Source organism: Aplidium turbinatum, chromosome 3 (genome assembly GCF_918807975.1).
Source record: "Aplidium turbinatum chromosome 3, kaAplTurb1.1, whole genome shotgun sequence".
Classification (NCBI taxonomy): domain Eukaryota; kingdom Metazoa; phylum Chordata; class Ascidiacea; order Aplousobranchia; family Polyclinidae; genus Aplidium; species Aplidium turbinatum.
Window position 1 is genome coordinate 36,570,098 of NC_137474.1, and position 20,518 is coordinate 36,590,615.

General features: G+C 38.0%; 2 protein-coding genes across 2 annotated transcripts; both read right to left on the reverse strand.

Moving 5' to 3' along the window:
* Positions 1-1,516: 1,516 nt before the first annotated feature.
* Positions 1,517-5,858, reverse strand: LOC145767625 (uncharacterized). Its single transcript, XM_082579481.1, has 5 exons — positions 5,440-5,858; positions 4,428-4,479; positions 3,519-3,614; positions 1,912-2,069; positions 1,517-1,726 (listed from the first exon to the last, which is right to left on the reverse strand). The coding sequence occupies exons 1-5, from the start codon at positions 5,497-5,499 to the stop codon at positions 1,565-1,567; spliced, it is 528 nt and encodes a 175-aa protein (XP_082435607.1). The 5' UTR covers positions 5,500-5,858; the 3' UTR covers positions 1,517-1,564.
* Positions 5,859-8,848: 2,990 nt separating this feature from the next.
* LOC145767373 (uncharacterized) lies at positions 8,849-19,320 on the reverse strand. Its single transcript, XM_082579182.1, has 5 exons — positions 19,162-19,320; positions 16,363-16,414; positions 13,896-13,991; positions 13,496-13,656; positions 8,849-9,948 (listed from the first exon to the last, which is right to left on the reverse strand). The coding sequence occupies exons 1-5, from the start codon at positions 19,219-19,221 to the stop codon at positions 9,766-9,768; spliced, it is 552 nt and encodes a 183-aa protein (XP_082435308.1). The 5' UTR covers positions 19,222-19,320; the 3' UTR covers positions 8,849-9,765.
* Positions 19,321-20,518: the final 1,198 nt, after the last annotated feature.

A 20,518-nucleotide genomic window follows, 5' to 3' on the forward strand; every position in this document is an offset into this window, starting at 1 on the left:
TTGATACACCACAGATTGACACATTCTTCCGCAATGGAGTTATACACTGACAGGTCCCACCTGGCACCTACTGCACCGGGTGGCAAGCCGAGGGCAAACAAGAAGGTGATCCGCTGCATAGACGTAGCCAGGGGGGGGGCCGAAAGGGGCCATTCCCCCCAAATTTTCCAAGTTTGGATTCCGAAGTTGAGCCATTTGTTGAAAATATAATAAAGTTTGTAGAAATTTATATCGTTTTCCAAGACATCTGGCTATTAACACCCCCAAGGACTTGTTTTAGACACACAGAAAGACACCAATAAATTTTGCAAATCGTAAATCGCGCAAAATTTACGCGATTTACATTTCTTTGAACTAATTTGTGGAAGCAATTTCAGAATGGCTTACTCTGTTGGGTTTTTGTGTAGTTATTGAGTTTTTGTGTAGCTGAGTTTTTAGTGTTCTCTAATCTAGCCGCAGTTTTTGCCCGTTCGTGTGTAAGAGCTATCTTTAATAAGTTAATAGCTGTTTATCTGCTAATAAATTTCATACAAATATTACCCTAAAAGTGTTTTCAGAAAGCGCTATAATCTATTATTTGAGTGTAATTTTTCAAAAATTTTCCGGGGGAGCATGCCCCCGGACCCCCCTAGAATACGCGTGCCTTCGGCACGCTCTAACTCCCCTATCACTTTTATTGCTTCAACCCACCAAGATACGCTACTGCACATCAAGTGGCGATGGCTTGAAATCAAACACTTTGTTGTTCTCTTCAATTCATCAAATATTTGGCCCCCTCAACATTTTTTTCTGGCTACGCCACTGATCCGCTTTTTGGGACTTGGTGCCACAGATACATGCAACTGGGCCCGTGTCGTAGCCCCACTCCACCATTAATTTTTAGCGAAAAATGTCACTTGATAAGGGCCCCCACTTTCAGCTCAGCCCAGGGCCCCATAAACCCTTAATCCGGCCCTGAAGTAAACTTTACAAGTAACGTGTTCCAGAAACGTGGCGTAGCCTACAATGCGGTTACTGGCTAGGCTATATAGCCTACGAAGAATAGCACTGAAAAATGCAGATCTCATGAAGGCGTCCATCAAATTTTAGTTAATGCTACTAAAGTTGTCAATAAATTCGAAATTCTTTCATCATTTGAATTACTGTAGAATTAGTCAAAAAAAAAGGCAATTCGACGAAAAGAAAAATAATACGCGAAAAGAACCAAAGGCATAAAATTTGAATAGAAATCTGCTTTGCATCAGTTTTATGACTTTAATCAACAACAATTTGAGTTACAGAAACCGGAAAAATTCATAACATTTATCCTTCGCTTAGCCTATTGCAGCAAAATGTTGAGCAATGGGGCGCAGAAATTGACACTTGACCTTGCGCCTGCCCGGCGGCCCTATAACCAATCTAATTTTTTGAACCAATATTTTGGAGTTCCCATGTTTTGAGGCTTGTTTTGCTATTTGTATGTAGCCTACCCAACCCTATTTGAAAGTGTAATTGTATTTTCTTTATTTAAAGATGCTTAAAAATAACGATGGCACAAAACTGAAGAGGTAGCCTAGATACAGTTTCATGTAGAAGCGTTGTTGGTTGTTTGTTGTTGCTCTTCGGTTGAGCTTGGATTAGTGTGGTTTGCATAGGTTGAATATTCTGCAAACTGTGCACTCATCCCCTGAGCTTTAAGTTCGTCGTATGAGGGAAGATCACCATTCCAGTTTTCTTTGAGAGAATCCTAAAATCAATTGTTTTTTTTTTAATTTCTTCCAAAGTTAATAACTTTTTTTATAGATTTCAGCATTCAAAAGAATATCTTGTCAAAAGCTGAATAAGAAGTTGCGGATGATTGAACTAAAAACTCATCGTACAGTTGAAATGCTTTGCAATGCGATGATGAACAGCCATAGTCTTGCACTTTACCTGAACATCAAAGTTTGCTGCTGTATTTACTGTCCCTATTTCGATAGTAGGATGTGCTTGAGGTGTGGTGTGTCTTGTACCAAGTGACTTCTTACATTTATAAACTCCAATGCATCCAAACAGTAGCAAGGCCAAGACCACGATCCCAAACCAGAAATCTAAAAGCGCAAAAAACAGCTTAAAACAAATCAAAGTAAAGACTTATTTGTTTGGTTGCAAAACTTAATCAAGACTGTCTAATATAGCCTAGCTTGTAGGCCCAAGTATACAGAACACCAGGTCCAAGGTATAGAGCCTACCACAAACCAAAACAATGTGCTCAAACAAAACCAGACTCGTTTTTTCACAAGGCTTTTTACTGAATGCTCTCATCAAAGTAATGCGCTAAAAAATAGCAAACTTAAAACTGTCAATTCAGTTTGAGGGTAGGTAGGCTACTTTAATATAGGGTAGTTTTCCTTGCAAATCAGATGACTGCAGTCATGTGACTTAGCACGTGATATTCTGAGCGTTCTTCCAGAAAGAGTTTTGAATACAAAGTAGGCTAAATTATAAATGAATCTCCAACAGCAGTGTTGCCTAATGGGTTAGAGTTAGGGCAAGGGAAAAGTCATTTGATGGTATCGCTTCGATTTCCACCCTCTGCCAATACTCTTTTGTCTTTTGCAACTGAGTTGAGTGCAAGAAGCATCTTTAATGACTCCAATCAGTTGTGTGCATAAGGAAAATTGTTTTACCTTCCTCCGCCAATCGCGCCGCGGCGCAATGGTGGCAGCTGGTTCGCGCGGAAAACTGTTCTACCTTAAAGTGTCTACCCAGTATGACCGACTATAGTCAGTTTATATGAAACATCAAAAACACAATCCGGTTGAATCAAATTATTAAGGTATCAGCGATATCTTGAATACCGTACCCTAATTGTCATAGCTTGGGGTTTAAGGTATGTAGAATTTTGCAAATCCAGCCTGTGTCCCGCGAAAATTATCTGTTGTTTAACCTTTTTCTTGGAAAATTGAGTAAAATGTTGTTACTACTCTAGAAGAAGACGACCTAAGACCAATAAGTTGCTGCTGAGTGTAGGCTACCAACAGTCTATTTCTTAAAAAGAATAATTGTCGTTGCTTTACGCAGTCGGGTCTGATTTCTCGGTCCAGTTTGGGGCCTCAGTTTTCATTGCTTGGGCCAAATTTCAACATCATAGGCAAATGTTGCGAGTTGTGAGAAACCTGATTTACTAAACTTTTCTCCTCGAATATCTTTCAGCCGCGTTAAATCCTGTCTTCTTATGGGTCAAAATATCCCATCTGCTGCAGCAACATACAGGTATCGGTAGCAAATACGCACTTGGACCTACATCCAGAGATTGGGTAATCAGGTGTTTAAGCTGTTGGTCAATTTTATTTTTAATTTAATGTTAACTGGTCCAAGGGGCTCTTTAATCCTAAAACTTGTCGTCCATTGACCTAGTGTATGCTGTACGACGTACATCATATAATAATATAGGAAAAAGCTACATAAATGCTTGTTGCCCACATTTTCACTACTTCAGTTTAGCTTTCATAATACTGTAAGTTAGTTGAAAATCAGTACTTTTGGTATTTACTTACACCAAAGCTCCCAAACCGATGTAGAATAGCAACAGGCATTATAACGATCTTCTTCTTCTTGATACCTGCAGCAGTATCCAATCAAGCTCCCGCTATCTGAAGCAAAATGAAGAACGAGAGTTGTGAAATCTATTGTTGTTCTCCAATAGTTAAAAACATGAATTTAGAGAGTTCTGAAAGTACGTGATGTCTAAATGATCGCCAAGGGGTGGTTATGGTTTATGTTAATGATTGTAGTTTATATGCGTCCATAAAGATCTTTTCTGCATTTTTCTCCTATAAATCTATCACGAATCTTATTTTATTGACTGAGACACAGTGCTGCTCTGAAAACATTTTAGTTTCTTGCTTTTGTGTTAGCTGTAGCATATAGGCTACAGTAGCTTGAATAATGTTATTTAATTCGTCGTTAATTATGTTTAATTTTAGAAAATGGATTTAATGTAGGTAAGAAAACTTAAAGTTTTCACTTATTTACAACTAACCCAGATTTTGTATAGTTACACAAAATTATATTCGAGAGCGGTTTTTTATCAATATATCATTTGTCGATTTGCTTGAAAAAAACACAGGCTTATTAATAATTAATTATTGTACAAACACTTAACAAATTATAAATACACAAGTCCTGTTTTTGTTGAATGTTTTTTGTCTTTATTAATTTTTTATTTTGGTGTCAAATACATACTGTAATATTTCTGGTTAAGCACTGTAGGCCTATTTCTAAAAACGTCTGGATGAATTTGAAGAAAATAAGTACAAAAATATACAACGAAGCAAAGAATTGTCAGAATACTACTGAGCCTCCGCCACTAATTTTATGGCAGGTTTTATGACAACCACAATAAACCTGTAACTTGTGGTATAGCCTACCGTACGTCAAAGTAGTAGCCTATTGAGATTACACACCCTCACATATCCGAAGTTCATCAAATTGTGACTCACCACACTCTTCATATGCCTAAACAATAAAAACGATTAAAAAAAGCCATATAGTGATTTTTCCCAACAAGTAATCTGGCCATAGTTAAACACTTTTGCCAATGCTTGATGTGATGTAGCTCACGAATTTCAAAGTGCTGTATGGTGTATCTTTCATATTTCAGCCAAGTTCTAAACTGATAAAAATTAAATTACTTTCTAATCAAATAGTCTATATATAAAATTAACTTAAAATGTTGTTAAAAACAAAGTGAAACTGAAACTGTCAAAAAATTTGATAAATTAAGTGACTTAAAATATTGTTGTTTTATTTTTCACCCATCGCCATAACACACAGTAGCCTACACTGCGATTACACATGTAACACAACACTCAACATGCACCAGGAACATTGGCTTACTATAACTTATTAATATAATAATATAGTAAGCCATGACCAGGAAGCATCAAAGGAACAATAGTAATCGAATCAGTTGTTCCCATTATTATGTTATGCTATTAATTGTCTTGCCCGCTCATAAGTGCCTGCTCTTGGAACGGTGTCAAATCGATGTTCCTTTGAGTGTCGTGCAGACGTTCTCACCACTCAGTCACGCAGCCGAGCAAACGCCCACATTAATGAGTTTCCAAACAATATAGAAAAAAGCAAAGCGATACCTACACTAAATTTTTTTTGAAATTTGAAATTTGATTATCATTAAATTGTTTCAATTTTTTTTGCAAAGTGAAGTGGAAGCAATGACAAAAACTTGAAAAAATATTGCTTGCTTCATATGTGAACAGTTAAGACTGAATTTATTGGTTATCATTTTCTGAAATTAGGTTTCTGAAAGACTAGCTTGCTTCCTGGCGACTATGCTAGAATATCTGAATGTGCAGTAAGTTTATCGTAGCACAAGTGAAAAAAATGAGCCACTTAGCTTGGGTTAAAAATAAAGATTTTGAAAACGCAAAAAGATATAAAATATGTTTAACTTACCAGCACCTTGGGAATGGAACGTACAAAGAACAGGAGGAAGCCAATTGAGAATAAAGTCATTCTAATCGCTGTTTCGCATCACCGAGATCAAACTTCAATTTTTTCGCTAGTTGCAGTGCATAGGCTACTATCAAATCTTTGTTTGCAGAAACTATGATGGAATAGTTAAACAACAGTATTCTACGTATGTATTTTTCTTTCTTAAACAGTTAACTACAGTAGCCTACATGGTTTGTAGGCTACCACGAAAAAACAAAGCCAAGTAACATAACTGGATTTAACACATTTGTTTAAATACGCAAAAGTAGATTAAGAATTTTAACTTTTCTGACAAACCATCGTCTTTTCATCAGGAATATAGGCTATAATATATCAGGAAGTAATAATTTTGCTGCATTAAGTCTAAGTCGAAACCTGCACAAATGTACAAGCAACAGATCACATAAAATGTGATAAATGAGCAAAATATATGAAACTAATTGATGGCGAAACGCAGAGCAGAAAAGTCGAGCTGCAAAGGTATAGAGCAGTAATTTCGTATGGCCCTTTCACACCAGAAACCCGTTGTATTTAAGCATTTTTTGAAGTATTTCAGTATAAGTGAACTGTGTTGTAGGCTAACCACCGGATAGTGCAGTCCACAAACACTTTAAAATTAAATAGTCAACTATTTGCCTGCTTTTTTGGAATTTGGGAAATTTGGTGTATTTTGATGACTTCATCGATGAAGAGAGTGGTAGCAGTCAGGCAAACAAAATCATGGAACATCCCTATTCCCTACCGTACTTGATTCGGCTACAGGTAAGCTAACAAACCACGATTGATCCAACACCAGCACCATGCCAAAGCTCGTATAAAATAAAATCATAGGCTACAAGTGCGTAAAGTTATTACGATTTCAATGCTAGGCGTTTGATTTTCTAAAGACATAGGCCTATGTTCACATAATCCAAACAAAAAATGCATTCGTAAAATGTTGGGGTACAGTGACGCTTGAGCATCTTACACTTGCACTATGGTTCAATGAACTCCTTTAGCTCTGTCTTCATATTGATGACATATTCTCAGCCAAATTTGCTTGCATAGATAAACTTTCTTAATCGGACCAAACCAAATTTACTTAATTCTAATAGTCTAATAAAGCGGCATTAATAGTAACCTATAGTTTTTGTAAAAATTATAAGAGGTAATTCGCTTTCTTGTGTAGCCTAGGCCTACACGTAGTTGTTTTCTCAGCTTTAAACTCTCATTTTATGATTCCGAAACTTCTACGTATTCTCGAGATTTGATAGGCTGACAAATATAGCGACAAAAGATTGTGGATTTTTTATTTACGTAATTATTTGCTACAAATCTAAACTTGTCTTTGTGATAGCTGAGCAACATTTACCCAAGACCACATAAATTAAGGTTTTATTAAACATTAACTGAGGCTCATGCGTATTAGATTTTTATTTACCATAACGACTTGTTTACATATCGTAATGTACAAACAATGTTTCCCTTTTAGCCAATACCTGTTTAAACTCTGTAACGATATTGAAATACATCAGACACCCCTTTCGACTGGTCCCATTATAATTCATCATAAGAAGTAGAGATTATTTCCAGGTTAAATATTATCCTAGAGAGTGTGTTTGTCAAATCATATACAGTACAGTTGGTTTAAATCTTTATTATCGGACTGAGAAAGCCTCTGAAAGGGGATTACGCAGTTTCACATACTGGTGGAGGAAAGGGGATTACGCAGTTTCACATACTGGTGGGGGTTTTAAATCACCGACGGGGAAAGTCCAATTACAGAGATGGAACAGAATGAGGAACATACTGCCGACAATGTCACTTTTGAATGTTTCATTTTCAAAGCGTCAAATCCATTGCATAGTAGTGGCACTAGACGAAGCTAGACTAAGGTTTCACCCCCTACCCTGAAATCTGAACAATCTGAAATACCCTGAAATGTGAAACGACCATCTCAGGCAACCACTCTATCTGCCACTTATCTTCATTAGCTCAGGTACGGATCTGATCAAATCAGATAGATATGATACCAGAAAGCCTAATGCGGTTGTCTGGGATGTTTCAAGCGAAAGAAGAAACAGATTGGAGTTTTCGATTAATCTAAATGTTGTTATTTATGATTTCTTCTATCTACTATGTTCCGCTGAATGGAGAGCAGTCCTGGAAATCCGTTGCTCATTAGAACACACCAAGAGTCGAACCAGCAACGCTTGATCTTAAGGCTTCTTTGTATCCAAGGCCATGTGTTTGACCAACTGAGCTGTCGGGAAAGATTTATCCAAGGGCGGTTTCATTTCCACTTTCTCGGTTGCCCTACTGACAAAAAGTTCATTTTTTTGGTATCTCATGTTATTTGTCACTGCAGCTTTAAAACTCATCTTTGTACCAATTTGAGTTCAGAGTCTCACATCAGTATCACTTCAACAAGGTGTAGCGTTTTGTAATTTGCTTTCTGTGCCTTTTTTTAGATAAAAGGGTAGCATGTGCAGTGTGCAGCCACACATGTTGTTGTAATAACTTTGATGTGATGATGAATTTGTAATTAAACAGTAGCCTACTTTACACTTTCTGCTCAGTTCCAACTTTTCTCAGTTGCAGACTTGAGCCTTCTCTTAAAATTGCAAAAAAAAAGACCGTAGGTAACTTGGAGGCCACATCTTAAATCGCAATGTTTTACTTGTGTAATACATCAAAGGTTCTCTACCTGAGTACTGTAATATCTAAGAGGTTTAGATTTTCAGGCGAATTTGGGTGGCAATTGGGCTTTCATGTGATGCTATTTCAGTAACACCCTAACACAGCTTATTAGAGAACAAGGCCTTGTATGTTGCACTTGACAGCGCAAGTTACCAGTCCTAATTGTCTGCGTGTTGTGACCGAGTAGTCACTAGGTTAGATTGTATATTGTCTGTGCGCGTAAGAAGTACGCATTAACTGTAAAAGTTGCCCAATACTTGATTCCAAGCGTTGGGTGATGAGAAGATAAAGTTTTCTTTAGGCTATTATAAAGTTTCGCCACTAACGTGAATATAGGGTGGCCAGTTCTTTTCTATTGGCTGCCTATTTTTTATTGACAATGCTCACCCAATTTATCACATCTTGGTTCAGGTGAACGGTGTTTTTGAGCAATCAGCTTTAGCGTGGAGTCTAACCAAGATTGCATGTGCGCCACCCCACCCAGATATATTACGTCCGCAGGTAGGCTGTTTACATAGTCATTACATAAATTTATTGTCAACTTACTGAGAATTGGGATGGATTGTTTTATAACTCAGGGGTTGCCTACTTAATGAGAAAAAGTTTGAAAACTTCTGTGATACAGAGTATGAGAGCCTTGTGCAACCTAACGTCTGAATTTCAACAACTTGTACCAAAAATAATCATTAAGTTGACTTTACATATGATTTTATTTAAATTACCGGTAGGTTGTTTGTAAACTGAGAATGCAATACAAAATAATAGGCCTACAGACGCCTATATGATATAAATGCAAAGACAAAGTAAGTTATAAAAACAGCGACAAATTAATTAATCAAAATAGTAAGTTTACAAGAAAATATATTTTTAACATAAACGCAACAGAGCACAAATCAAGAATAATGATCGCAAATTGTGATATTCAGATTTTATTATAGCTTATAATAAGCTTATTATACCTTGATTTTTTAACACGTGATTTTAGAAATATTTTTGATAATATCGTAAACATAATGTTGCATGTGGTGTCCATGAACGATAAATCAAAAACCAATAATCTAGTGATGTGTAATATAATTTCTTCACAATGTACAAAGTGGGCTTTAAATGCTGAATTTACGACAATTAAACGTAGCCCACCAGGAAAGAAGTTTAAGTAAATGTTGCAGGATAGAGTTGAGCCATTCACCTGCCAGCATGGTTTTCTGAAGCAGGTTAGTGTCGTTTAAATCAAAAACAGAAAAAGTTGAATAAATTGTTCTTTTTTTTACATTTTTTGCAAGAGTGGTGAAATAGTAAATAGCTGAGCAGTTGGCTAATGTGGGATTCAAGCACTTTGATAAATTTGATCTATTAGAGTAAGTGCAAGAGACCATAAGTATTCTTGTTATCTTAAATAAATAGCTAGAACTGCAAGAGCTTGAACTGCAACACCTGACTGCAAGAGTTACGCAGAAAAGGTTGTCTTTATCTTTTCAATTGTGATCTTTGTATATTTGCAAAAGTTAGCCAACACATAGTCAAGAACAGTTTTGATGATATATCTATATTTATTATAAATCCGATTGTTTTAATTAATTGAGAGAAATTCTAAGGTAACTTCAAAACTCAAGAAGACGCAGTTTCGTTTGTAGAAGTTACGCACTGCGAGGGCTGCATTTCGGTTGATCTTGGCTGAGTGTTGTCAGAGTTCCCGTAGGTTGAATATTCTACAAACTGAGCACTTATTCCTTGAGCTGTCAGTTCATCATATGATGGAGGTCCACTTCCCAATTTTTCTCTCAAAGAATCCTTTAAAGAAATGTTGTTTTTATTCGTTTTACGTTGCATTTTCCACAACATTCAGATTTCAAACTTCTAGAATAAACTAAATGTTAAACTCTATTTGCATAAGAATGTTATGCACTGACGAAGCTACCATTGTGTGTAGCTAAAGTTCTATAATGCACTTGAATTTATCAATTTTGTGTGATACTCTTCTATACTCTCTACTTGTTAAACTGATAGAACATCAAAGCAGGCTATCTGTTTGCCCAATCGGATATTTAAGGTACTGACAGTGGCGTACGCAGGATTTTGTGAAGGGGGGGGGGGCCATTGACAGTAGCGTATAGCCATAAATTTGTAAAGGGAGGGGTTTGACAAGGGCGGGCGAAGCCCGACAGCGTTTTTGCCTGAGAGGACACCCAGCGGCGGGGGGTCTGGGGGGCTTCCCCCAGAAAATTTTGAAAATTACTTTGAATTTGGTGCATTCTGAGAGCATTTTCAACAAAAATGTGGGTATGAATATTCCTGTAAAATGGTGCTGTCAGGTGGCATAGCAAAAGGATAAGATCATGTTTTCTTCGTCATTTTTCGGAAATAAAGCTAAGTCTTTATGTTTTCTTGTTGCTAATTCCTGGCTGAGATGTTTGAATGTTTGGTATTGGCAAAACTCGCTCTTTTAATGCAGTTTTGTTTAAAATTAGGCAAGTTTTTTTTAGACTGAAAGCATCATTCCCAAGCATAAAGAGACTGAAGGCATGATTTTTAATATCGTGATGTCACACGCGTGCCAAAGGGGGGTTGTAACTCCCAACCCCCCCCTGGCCACGCCACTGGCCATTGATATCCCAGACGTCTTCATGATATCCCAGTATGGTTTTAGTTTAGACTTTATCCATTTTTTTCTCACAATAATAGGCTTACAGAACACTATGCTACATTGGCATACCAGGGGTGGGGTTGGTGGATTGGGCCATGTATTTCGTATTGGCTTAGTCTATAGAACAACATTGTTAATTGCTTTGACAGTGCAATCCAAAACATATTAAATGCCTTAATCTACGTCGTTAACTACTAAAATATTTTTAAGGGGGGGGGGCCATGGCCCAATGGCCCCCCCTGCGTACGCTAGTGGCTACTGATGCTAGGAAATTGTCTGATTTTACGACAGCTTTTGTCTAGTTTGGTCAAATGGTTAATAAAAGTCAAATGGTTAATAAAGCCGATCTTCGTAAAGCCCTTCTAAAGTCCAGAAGGACTTTAGGAGAATTCTTTTCATACGCTTTAAATAGCAGCACTTCATGAGGATCTAGACTATTGAGTGTAGAGAGTCTAGATCAGTGGTTCCCAACCTGGGGTTTGCGGACCCCTTGGGGGTCCGTGAGAAAGCATTTGGGGGTCCGTGATTACCTTGATGAAATTTGGAAGAAAAAAACAAACTTTGTTCTATATGCATGGATGGAGCACCAGCTATGCTCGAGAACAAATCCGGATTTGCTGCTTTAGAAAAAAACGAAGCTCCTCGCGATTTGCTCCCCATTGCTTCTTGCACAGGTACGTCTTAGCAGCAAAAACTTTACTAGCAAGTTTTAAAGAAATTCTGACGAATTGCGTGAAAGTCGTTAATTTCATCAAAAGCAGAGCTGTAAACCACCGTACTTTTAAAGCGCTCTGTCAAGAAGTAGGGTCAGATTACGGAGTACTTTTGTATCATTCTGAGGTAGCCTACGTTGGTTATCTAGAGAAGTTTTAAAACGACTGCAGCAGCTAAAAAATGAGGTATCAACTCTTTTGAAAGCAAAAGAAAGTCTCCTCTCAAAAATTTTTCTAGAGTAAACATTTTCTATACGGCATGGCCTACTTAGCCGATATTTTCGGTCATATTAACAATGTTACTCATGGCATTCAAGGACTAGGTGTGACAATAATTGATGCAGCTGAAAAACTGAAAGCGTTTTTGCCAAGTTGCCGGTTTGGAAACGCAGTTTGGAAGCAGGTAATTACGCTAACTTTCCAATCTTAGAAGATCTTATCTTGATGGATGAAACTCAAACAGAATGTAGGCTACTCTTTTGATTTCTATGAAAGAAAGCTTTGCGCACACTTGAAACACTGCAAATCTCATTTCAACGTTATTTTAATTTAGAACACCTGCCGAACGAAGTTGAAACATGGATTCGAAATCCTTTTCTTTTTGACTTGAACAGCATTAACGATGACGACCTCAGTAAAGATGACCTAATTGATTTGAGATCAAAAGAGTTATTACGCATTGAGTTTCATTCAAAAACTGTGGAAGAATTTTGGTGCTCACAACTGCAAACCTACCCATTCTTGGCAAAGCAAGCGATTATTGTTTTGTTACCATTCATAACCACTTAACCTTTGATAAAGTGAATGTCTTCTGAGACACCGAGACCTAACTCTGGCAGGCCGTCAGCAAGAAGCGGTTGACTTGATCACATCGAAAATTTTGTTTGAGAATTATTAAAATAAAGTTCAACCATCCTCATGTTTAAAAAGAATATATATTTCGCTACATAATGAGCATCTTCAGTTCTGCAAACAAACAAACAAATTACTGCAATATTGAGGCTTATATTGAGGCAATACATTAATAATACATTAATAATACATACATTAATTTACATTAATAATACATTAATAATATTATTGAGGCAATATTGAGGCAATATTGCAACAATTGAGGCTTACAGCATAGTTTTCCCTTTATGCAGCAGTTATTGCAGTAATTTGTTTGTTTGTTTGCAGAACTGAAGATGCTCATTATGTAGCGAAATATATATTCTTTTTAAACATGAGGCTGGTTGAACTTTATTTTAATAATTCTCACTTAACCTTTGCGAGGCAGGATTCTCAGCTCTTGTTACAATAAAAACAACATCGAAATGGCCTGGACAGTGGACGTTGAAGATGACATGCGTGTTGCATTGTCAAAAACTCAACCGCAGTTCAGTCGTTTAGTTCAAGAAAGGCAACAACAACCATCTCATTAAAATTGCTTATGTTGAAAAAATTTCGGCATGGCACTTAGGGTCACCTTAATATTCAAATACTGCTGACATTTCTTGAACAATCCATTCATTTTCTTATTTGAGCAACTGTTTAATCTGATACCTGCCGCAGGAGTCACAGCGGCAATGCAATATGACACCGTACAGTAGACTAGTTGAGTAGCATAATTATTACAATAGTCAATAGTAGCCTACTGTGATTGAACTGACTCGTGTGAAAATAAATTTCTTTGCAATAGTCAATAGTAGGCTATGTTAATTGAGTTTCAGACCAAATTTAGGTAGGGGTCCGCAGAATTAATAATTTGTCTAAAGGGGTCCGTGACAACAAAAAGGTTGGGAACCACTGGTCTAGATTCTCATGAAGTGACTTGCTAAAATAGCCGAAAGTCGATGCTTTTTCAATAGGCGTTGAAATCAAGTCCTTTTACAATTAAGGTACCGTAAGCGTTGTCATCACTAAGCCACGTAGCCGAATATATTGCAACAAAATGCATTGGCGTTCACATGACAAGCTAACTAATTTTTGAATATTTTACCTGATTATCAAAACTTGCTCCATCATTTACAGTGCCAAGTTCGGTTTCATTGGAGCTCTGGGGAGAGGTTCTTTTTGTGGTACTTGATTTCTTCGTTTTGTAGCAAGCTCCAACACATCCACATATGAGTAATAGAAAAACAACAAGGCCACACCAGAAATCTAAAAACAGGAAGATTTATTATGCAAGAGAAAGCATTGTTTATTTCCAGTTTTATAATTCTTGTTTGAGAAGGTACTTCTTGAATTATCAAACATCTAAAACAATTTTTTAAGCGTCAATTTTAGTTACCCAATCACAAATGCATGGTTTAGTAGTCGCTCAATTGTGTTTTCAATCTGACTTTAACAAGTATAAAGATGTCAATGTATTTAATATCAGGCCATACAAAGTGACTTACACCAAAGCCCCCAAACTGGAGTGTAGAAACAGCAATCATGATAATGGTTTTCTTCTGGATGATAGTCACAGCAGAATCCAACAGTGCGATAACTGTCTGTAAAATACATTTAATGCCAATAATAGCCTACTTGTAAAATCATAAATGCTGTTGATTTATTTTAAGTAGGCTAAGTCTTCAAAAACCATTTCAGCGACAAACTTTTAAAACTGAAATAAAAACGATTATCTCAAATTAACCAGCCCGAGGAAGCAGATTGCTGTGAGTGGGCACCCAGTCTCACAACCCAGATGGCGAAGCCTCACCGGTAGACTCTGTTGTTTTCACGAACTCGTTGCTTTGTCATGGCAACGACTGTCCGATCCGTGATACCTCACCACACAGTGGCTTACCAATCGCATGCCACGAGTCAGCTCCACTCTTTTTGAGGGCGAATAGACTCGTTCGTATGCCCCATTTGCCTCACACTCCCCAATTTCTACCCCTTACTCTGTCTTTTTACTTCTTGCAGGAGAGCATCTCGACATTACCGAGATGTGCGAGCTTACCAGAGACACTTGTGAGCGTTTCGTCGTTCGCGTGCTCAGTTCCTGATCACTTGCAGCAGGTGCTGTCGCGTTCATGGCAGCCCCTGCTGCAAGTGATCGGCGATCTTCAAGCTCAGGTGTCATGCCAGTCTGAGGCTTGGCACTTCAGATCCCACGTCTATAGCCACTTGGCCAGCTACTTGAATAAGGAACCCCCTCCTGAAAGTGCCCGTTCTCGACCGTGCCCAACAGGCGAAAGCTTGTGGGTCGCGTCCCGGAATTCACCCGTCGTCTAAGTGTACGTTGGTCTTCCCGCCCGGATGGCGGTTTCGAGTTGACCGTGTGGAACTCCAAAATCACCACTTCCTTAAGAAAAAAAGTGGTGCAGACCCTTCACCAACACAATGACTTGTGGTGGAAGACACAGTGGAAATCCAAACCTGACCAAGGCAAGACGGTCAATGCCCACTCTGCATATCCGGATTTTGAAATTCTTAGGCTCGGCGCCCGAGCTCCTGGACCACGCGAACCGTGCATTAGCCTACAAAGCTCGCCTAAACCTACTGCCCTTGAAATCTAAACCAAGCTGTGCCCCTTATATAAACCTGCCATATGATCTGCGTGTGGGAAAGTAGAAGAAACTCTCCTCCATATATTGAACCACTGTCCTACCGTGATGCTTGTTGTCTTGGAACGACACAAGTCATTATTGAGCGAAATCCTGAAGCATGTACCTTCCGAATGGTCACCCTCGCTTACCATAAATAGTACGCTTCCACAACACCGGGAAGCGGGCTGTGCTGATCTGCGCCATAACATTGGCCTGCAACCTCCTATGGTATCTCGGTTGTACGTGACGTCGCTTTCCCGTTTAACTACGGCGCGGATTCCCTTCGAAAAGCCGCCGACAGGAAACACAAGTCCGGCGAGTTATGTGTAAACATAAAGGAAGACAGGAAGCGCCCTTGCAGGGACGTCCTGTCACGTCCGTTTTTCGTAGGCTCCCTCGAGAGCTATGCTCCGTTGAGCTCTCAGACTCTGAAGGCCTTGGGTGTTCTTGCTCGTGGGGCAGCAAAGGTGGCTAGAAAAGTGGTCTTTCTTTCAATCGAAGATTCCCTCCGTGCCTGGAAGCTTGGAACACCGGACTCATTCGTGGAGGAGCTACATCACAGAAAAAACTCCAGCGATCAGAAACTCAATTCCCCAACAGCAGAAGCTTAACACTAAGTATCCGAGTGCACAAGACAGCAAACTTCACAATCTACCAGTAATTGTGTGACGTCATAATATGTTAAATCTATTGTTCCATTATCAATTTATGTATAAACAATTGTCGTTTCATCATCAAGCTGCAGCCCAATGAAGAATACAATCATCAATAGAAAAAATAAAATAAGTGAAAGAATTAAGTGTTTATTGCATATTGTGAAGGGACTCATATAACATCTATGAATTACGTATTTTTTTTTTAACAACACTGGATCTGTATATTCATTTTTTAATACTTTGGAATATCACACATTGCCTTGTCTTGATATGCTGCTCTTGTCCGCTTGGATCAACCTCGCGTTGCTTTTAACACATTGATAAACACGATTCCCCGATCAACTTGATGCAATCTCCAAAGTTTCATCCCACTATTCTATATTTTTCCTGGTATCGTATTTTTCTTAATAACATTTTTACCCTGAGTTCACTTTCTACTTTGTCTTTTCTAGCCAATCTGAAATGAATTTTTGCATTTTTGTTACGTTTCCAATCTTAAGGTGTTTTGATTTGTCGCCACGACTTTTTGATCTTTTGCAGTACTAGCTATAGTCTCATTTTTCGATATAGCTCTTCAAACGTGTAGGACCGGGATAAAAAAAAAAAAAACTAGATCGACATACCGATATATAGCTTATGCAGGCCTATAGCTTTGCCTTAGCATAACTGCTTACCTTCGCATACCCGAGTAATGTTTCTAAACTGCGATGGACACTCTTGATATGCCTAGAAAAAATCAAAACAAGAATGTTACATTAAGGATGTCATTTATCTACTGGCGATACAAAAATGGTGCCAAGTAAAATATTTTATTGTGAAGAAAGGGGCGTTCTTCCCGGCTATCAGCACAAGGCTGAGCACTCACTAGTACAGCGAGCAACTGCGATTCGCCAACCATAACGGTGTAGCTTCCACGCTAGCCATTCAGACTTTCCAATCAACAATATGTTTCTCGGCAGCCGAGTTGATTGGAAAGTCTGAATGGCTAGCGTGGAAGCTACACCGTTATGGTTGGCGAATCGCAGTTGCTCGCTGTACTAGTGAGTGCTCAGCCTTGTGCTGATAGCCGGGAAGAACGCCCCTTTCTTCACAATGTCCTCTGCCCTGGCGCCTGCTGGTTTTGGCTCTTTCTTTGTTTCCACAAAGATAAGAGTTAAACTGACTGGTAAAGCGGTGGTCGAATAAATTTGTGGCAGAATACGGTGCGATACTGATGAGCCCAGCCTCATGGGCGAAACACGTGTCTATCGCTGTCAATTCTTGCTACAAATCGGCTGCCGAGAAACATAAAATATTTTATGTTAATATTATTCGTAAACACATGAGAATAATCCAGCTTTCATATTTATAAACATTTTCATTTCGAGTAAAAAAGATAGTATAAGCCTACATATTTTGTATTTTATTCCACCGAGGTTTTCGGCTGAATTCAAAAAAAAATTAGGGCGCTAAATTTTGCGTTTGAAACAAAACAAGATGTTTGCAAATTTTCTAAACGTTTTAGTCTTAAACTCGCATAATTGACAAAATTTTTAATTTTGTTTTAAATTTATAGCGAAAGTCAATCGTTTTTTTTTTAATTATAGCAATAACATTTTAACAACACTTAGTAGTTCTAGTTTCACGTGTCAAAGCTTTTGTAAATTGTAAACCTAGGCTTAACTCTGCCACAAAGGCCAATAGCGTAGCGTCTAACGCAATGGTTCTTAACCTTTTCTTAGACATGCTCCCTTTTAGCAATACTTACATATTTTGTACCCCCTCCCAATTTTAAACAAATGTAACCCTAAAATCAATTTTGTTTTGTGCATGTATTGATTACGTTCATGTTAGTAAGACACCGTACTTGAAATTGCTTCTTAGTAACTAGATCTTTAATGTGAGGTTTAACCCCTGAAATTGCGCCACGTAGCACTCTCAGTCTGTACTTGCGGTCTTAACAGCAACTGCAGTAGAAGATTAAGCGTCCAATACGTATAGATATGTGGATTTGAGCACAGTTAATACGTAAATATCCTGAGTTGAGAGTGAGAAATTATGTGAGTACCGGTATATAGAAAGATAATTTAGACTTTAGAGTTTCAGTTCTTTGAAGTCTTAACCCACTTAGCAGTGGGGTTGAACTTCAAAACAAATCGGATTTCCAAGCTTTCCTCTATGTTGTTGCTTGCTTTGTCCGCTCAAAGTTAGCATCTGCAAGTGCAGCATCCAAGTTATTGAAGCTCAATGGATTTCCTCGTTCAATGTGACTCTTCCGGTGGAGAGCTTGGATATCAAAATTTCAATCAGCATGTTTCTTTGGACAATCATCAAACATTCGTGCAAAAAGCCAAGTAAGCTATTACAATCAGATTTCATGTCCTTACACTTGCATAGACGACAGAAAAAACGAATGCAGAGCTCTAGCTTTATAACTCCCCACACCTTTGGTAAAGTTGAGCACTTTGATAACTAAGTTTAGGTTACTCTTTATCGGTTTTCTAGAAGAAAAGATTTAGATGACAAGCTTTGCTATAAATGATGTAATAAATAGGCTACTTGCATTAATGGGTTTTATGCTTCTTTGCGTATATCGAAGCCAAATTGCAAAGTAAGCACAACAAAAGCTCCGTCTGCATACAGCCTACTTAGGGGGCGAGCCCTGACCCCGGTTAAGAACCACTAGTCTAAGAGGCACGGGGGAGAGGGAGCCACATGCTTCACCAATCATTTTAAAAGTACAGTAAACATTTTTATTATTATTAGAATTTTTTTTATAAAATTAATTTGACTATTTTTTGGATTATGAAGTATCAGGGGTTGAAACTGTTCTGTTTTAAAAGCTTAAATTCAAGTTAATGAAATAGCAAGTAAATTTTAAAAATACGTCACTAATGAAGTTGGTCTTTTTAAAAACATTGTTAGGCCTACTAACCAATTTTGAAACGTATTTATGTCAGTATTGTCTTTTGTGCATTTATTATTTTCCTTTGTTAAATATGATCGCTATGCGTGCTATATCGTGTAATGTTGAGCTGTTATGATATTGCACTGAAAATTAACAATCAATTTTGCATCAAAGTTTTGTTCGTTCTTCATCTTTTAGCTTAGTTGTTAGCGGAAGTAAATAGGCTCTACCTAAGTTCAAAATCAGTGAAGTAGACGTTTGCTATTTTGCGACAAGCAGACTTTAGTAATTAAGACAAAGAAATTTTATGAGTTTCTGCGTTAAGAAAATCTTTATCCTTGTTGGTTTGACTGGAGACACAAATGAACAATTACTAAAGTTTCTATCGCTTGGTGCCTTGCAAGTTCAAAAATCTTTTCCAAAGACGTGGAAACAAAAAGTTTGAGAACTACTGCCAGACGTAATATTACTAAAAAGTTATATTTCTGTTTGGTAGCTTTATTGAGTTGAGGAAGTTTTCAGATTGAAAACTTAAAATACAAAATTGGTTTAACCCATGGATAGTTTCAATAATTATTTTACTTACGAAAGCATTTGGAATGTAGAACAAAAACAGCATCAGTAAAACTTTGGATAAAGATTCCATAATGGTGAGTTTTGTAAGAAAGGTCTTGATGAGTGTTAAGTTTAACTATGGTCTACAAGCTTTATTAAATCTGTTTTGTGGAATATGCTAAAATACGATGAAACAGAAGCTAGCTTACTTGATCCTTTCAGCTAAACTAACGTTCAAATTGTCAAATTAAAAAAAAATCAGTTTTGCAATTGTCATATGTTTCCAAGACCGATTGCGAAAAGTTTCTATGTTTCAAAACACAAATTTGAAAACCTTAAAAACTTATCAAATGTGAGCAGACAAGAACAATAAAAACTTGGGTTTTCAACTTCAATTTCAAATAACTTTCTGGACTCAGTTCTAATAAAATATTATTCAAATGACTTGCTGTTAGTAAAGTAATCATAAACGCTTTAAAATAGCTACACACATAAACAATATTTCATATAATTTGGCTTGATCAACTGAGCACTTAGTCAACAAAGAAACCGATTCAACTACGTGCTGACGATTTGACTGTTTAACTTAATTCGCTGTACCGAAGTCAGCTGTTAAATGCTCTACTCTTTATAATAATAATTCAATATTTTATGAGATGGTAGTTCTGCCAAATCGCGGTGGACCTATAATCACCTTCTACCGCCAACATAGGTGAGGCTTATAAATACTTCTGCCGTGCCATTAAATCTGAAGCAGAACAAGCTACTATCCCTCGCGGCCGCTGAAAGAACTGCACACCGTGCTGGAATTCAGAGTGCGAAACTTTATACTGCTCCAATTTTCGTGCCACACCAGGTGCTGCCTCAATTTCAGCTGCAACAAGACTGCTCGATCGGATGGATTCACGGAGGCTAGAGTGATGGAAAGACACTGTCAATACTATCGACTTCACACACTCTAGCCGAATAGCATGGAGTACTGTCAAAAGCTTACAGGCCGTTCAGCACGCTCTTTTCGCCAATGTCCGTTACTGGCAATAGCATCGGATCACAACTAGTGAAAAACGGGACCGATAGAACAGGCGACTGCAAGCTCTCCAAACTTGTAAAGAGGAAAACATCTGATCTCTGGATAACTCCTACACCAGACGAGGAAAGAATCTCTGGTGAATTCACATTGAATGAGTTCACTGCTGCCCTTTGCTCAACCAAGACCAGCCAGGTCTACGCCGCCTACGACATCGTATGGCACCAAGGCCTCTTTTTCTTCCTAAACCCTAAATATCTAGGAGCAGCCTAGTCCTGGACAGATTGCCCACTTACCGTCAACACCGTCAACAAAAAAATCTCAACACGCGCAGCTTTGCTAAGGCGCATGGTCGGCTCAG

Bases quoted from the DNA above. Each gene is read 5' to 3' on its own strand.
- LOC145767625 (XM_082579481.1), bottom strand. From the start codon at position 5,499: ATGACTTTATTCTCAATTGGCTTCCTCCTGTTCTTTGTACGTTCCATT. The intron at 3,615-4,427 runs GTGTGTAATCTC...ATTTTGCTTCAG, and splicing joins TGAACTTCGGATATGTGAGG to ATAGCGGGAGCTTGATTGGA. The intron at 2,070-3,518 runs GTAAGTAAATAC...TTGCGCTTTTAG, and splicing joins ATCGGTTTGGGAGCTTTGGT to ATTTCTGGTTTGGGATCGTG.
- LOC145767373 (XM_082579182.1), bottom strand. From the start codon at position 19,221: ATGGAATCTTTATCCAAAGTTTTACTGATGCTGTTTTTGTTCTACATT. The intron at 13,657-13,895 runs GTAAGTCACTTT...TCCTGTTTTTAG, and splicing joins TCCAGTTTGGGGGCTTTGGT to ATTTCTGGTGTGGCCTTGTT. The intron at 9,949-13,495 runs GTAAAATATTCA...ATTTCTTTAAAG, and splicing joins GAGCAAGTTTTGATAATCAG to GATTCTTTGAGAGAAAAATT.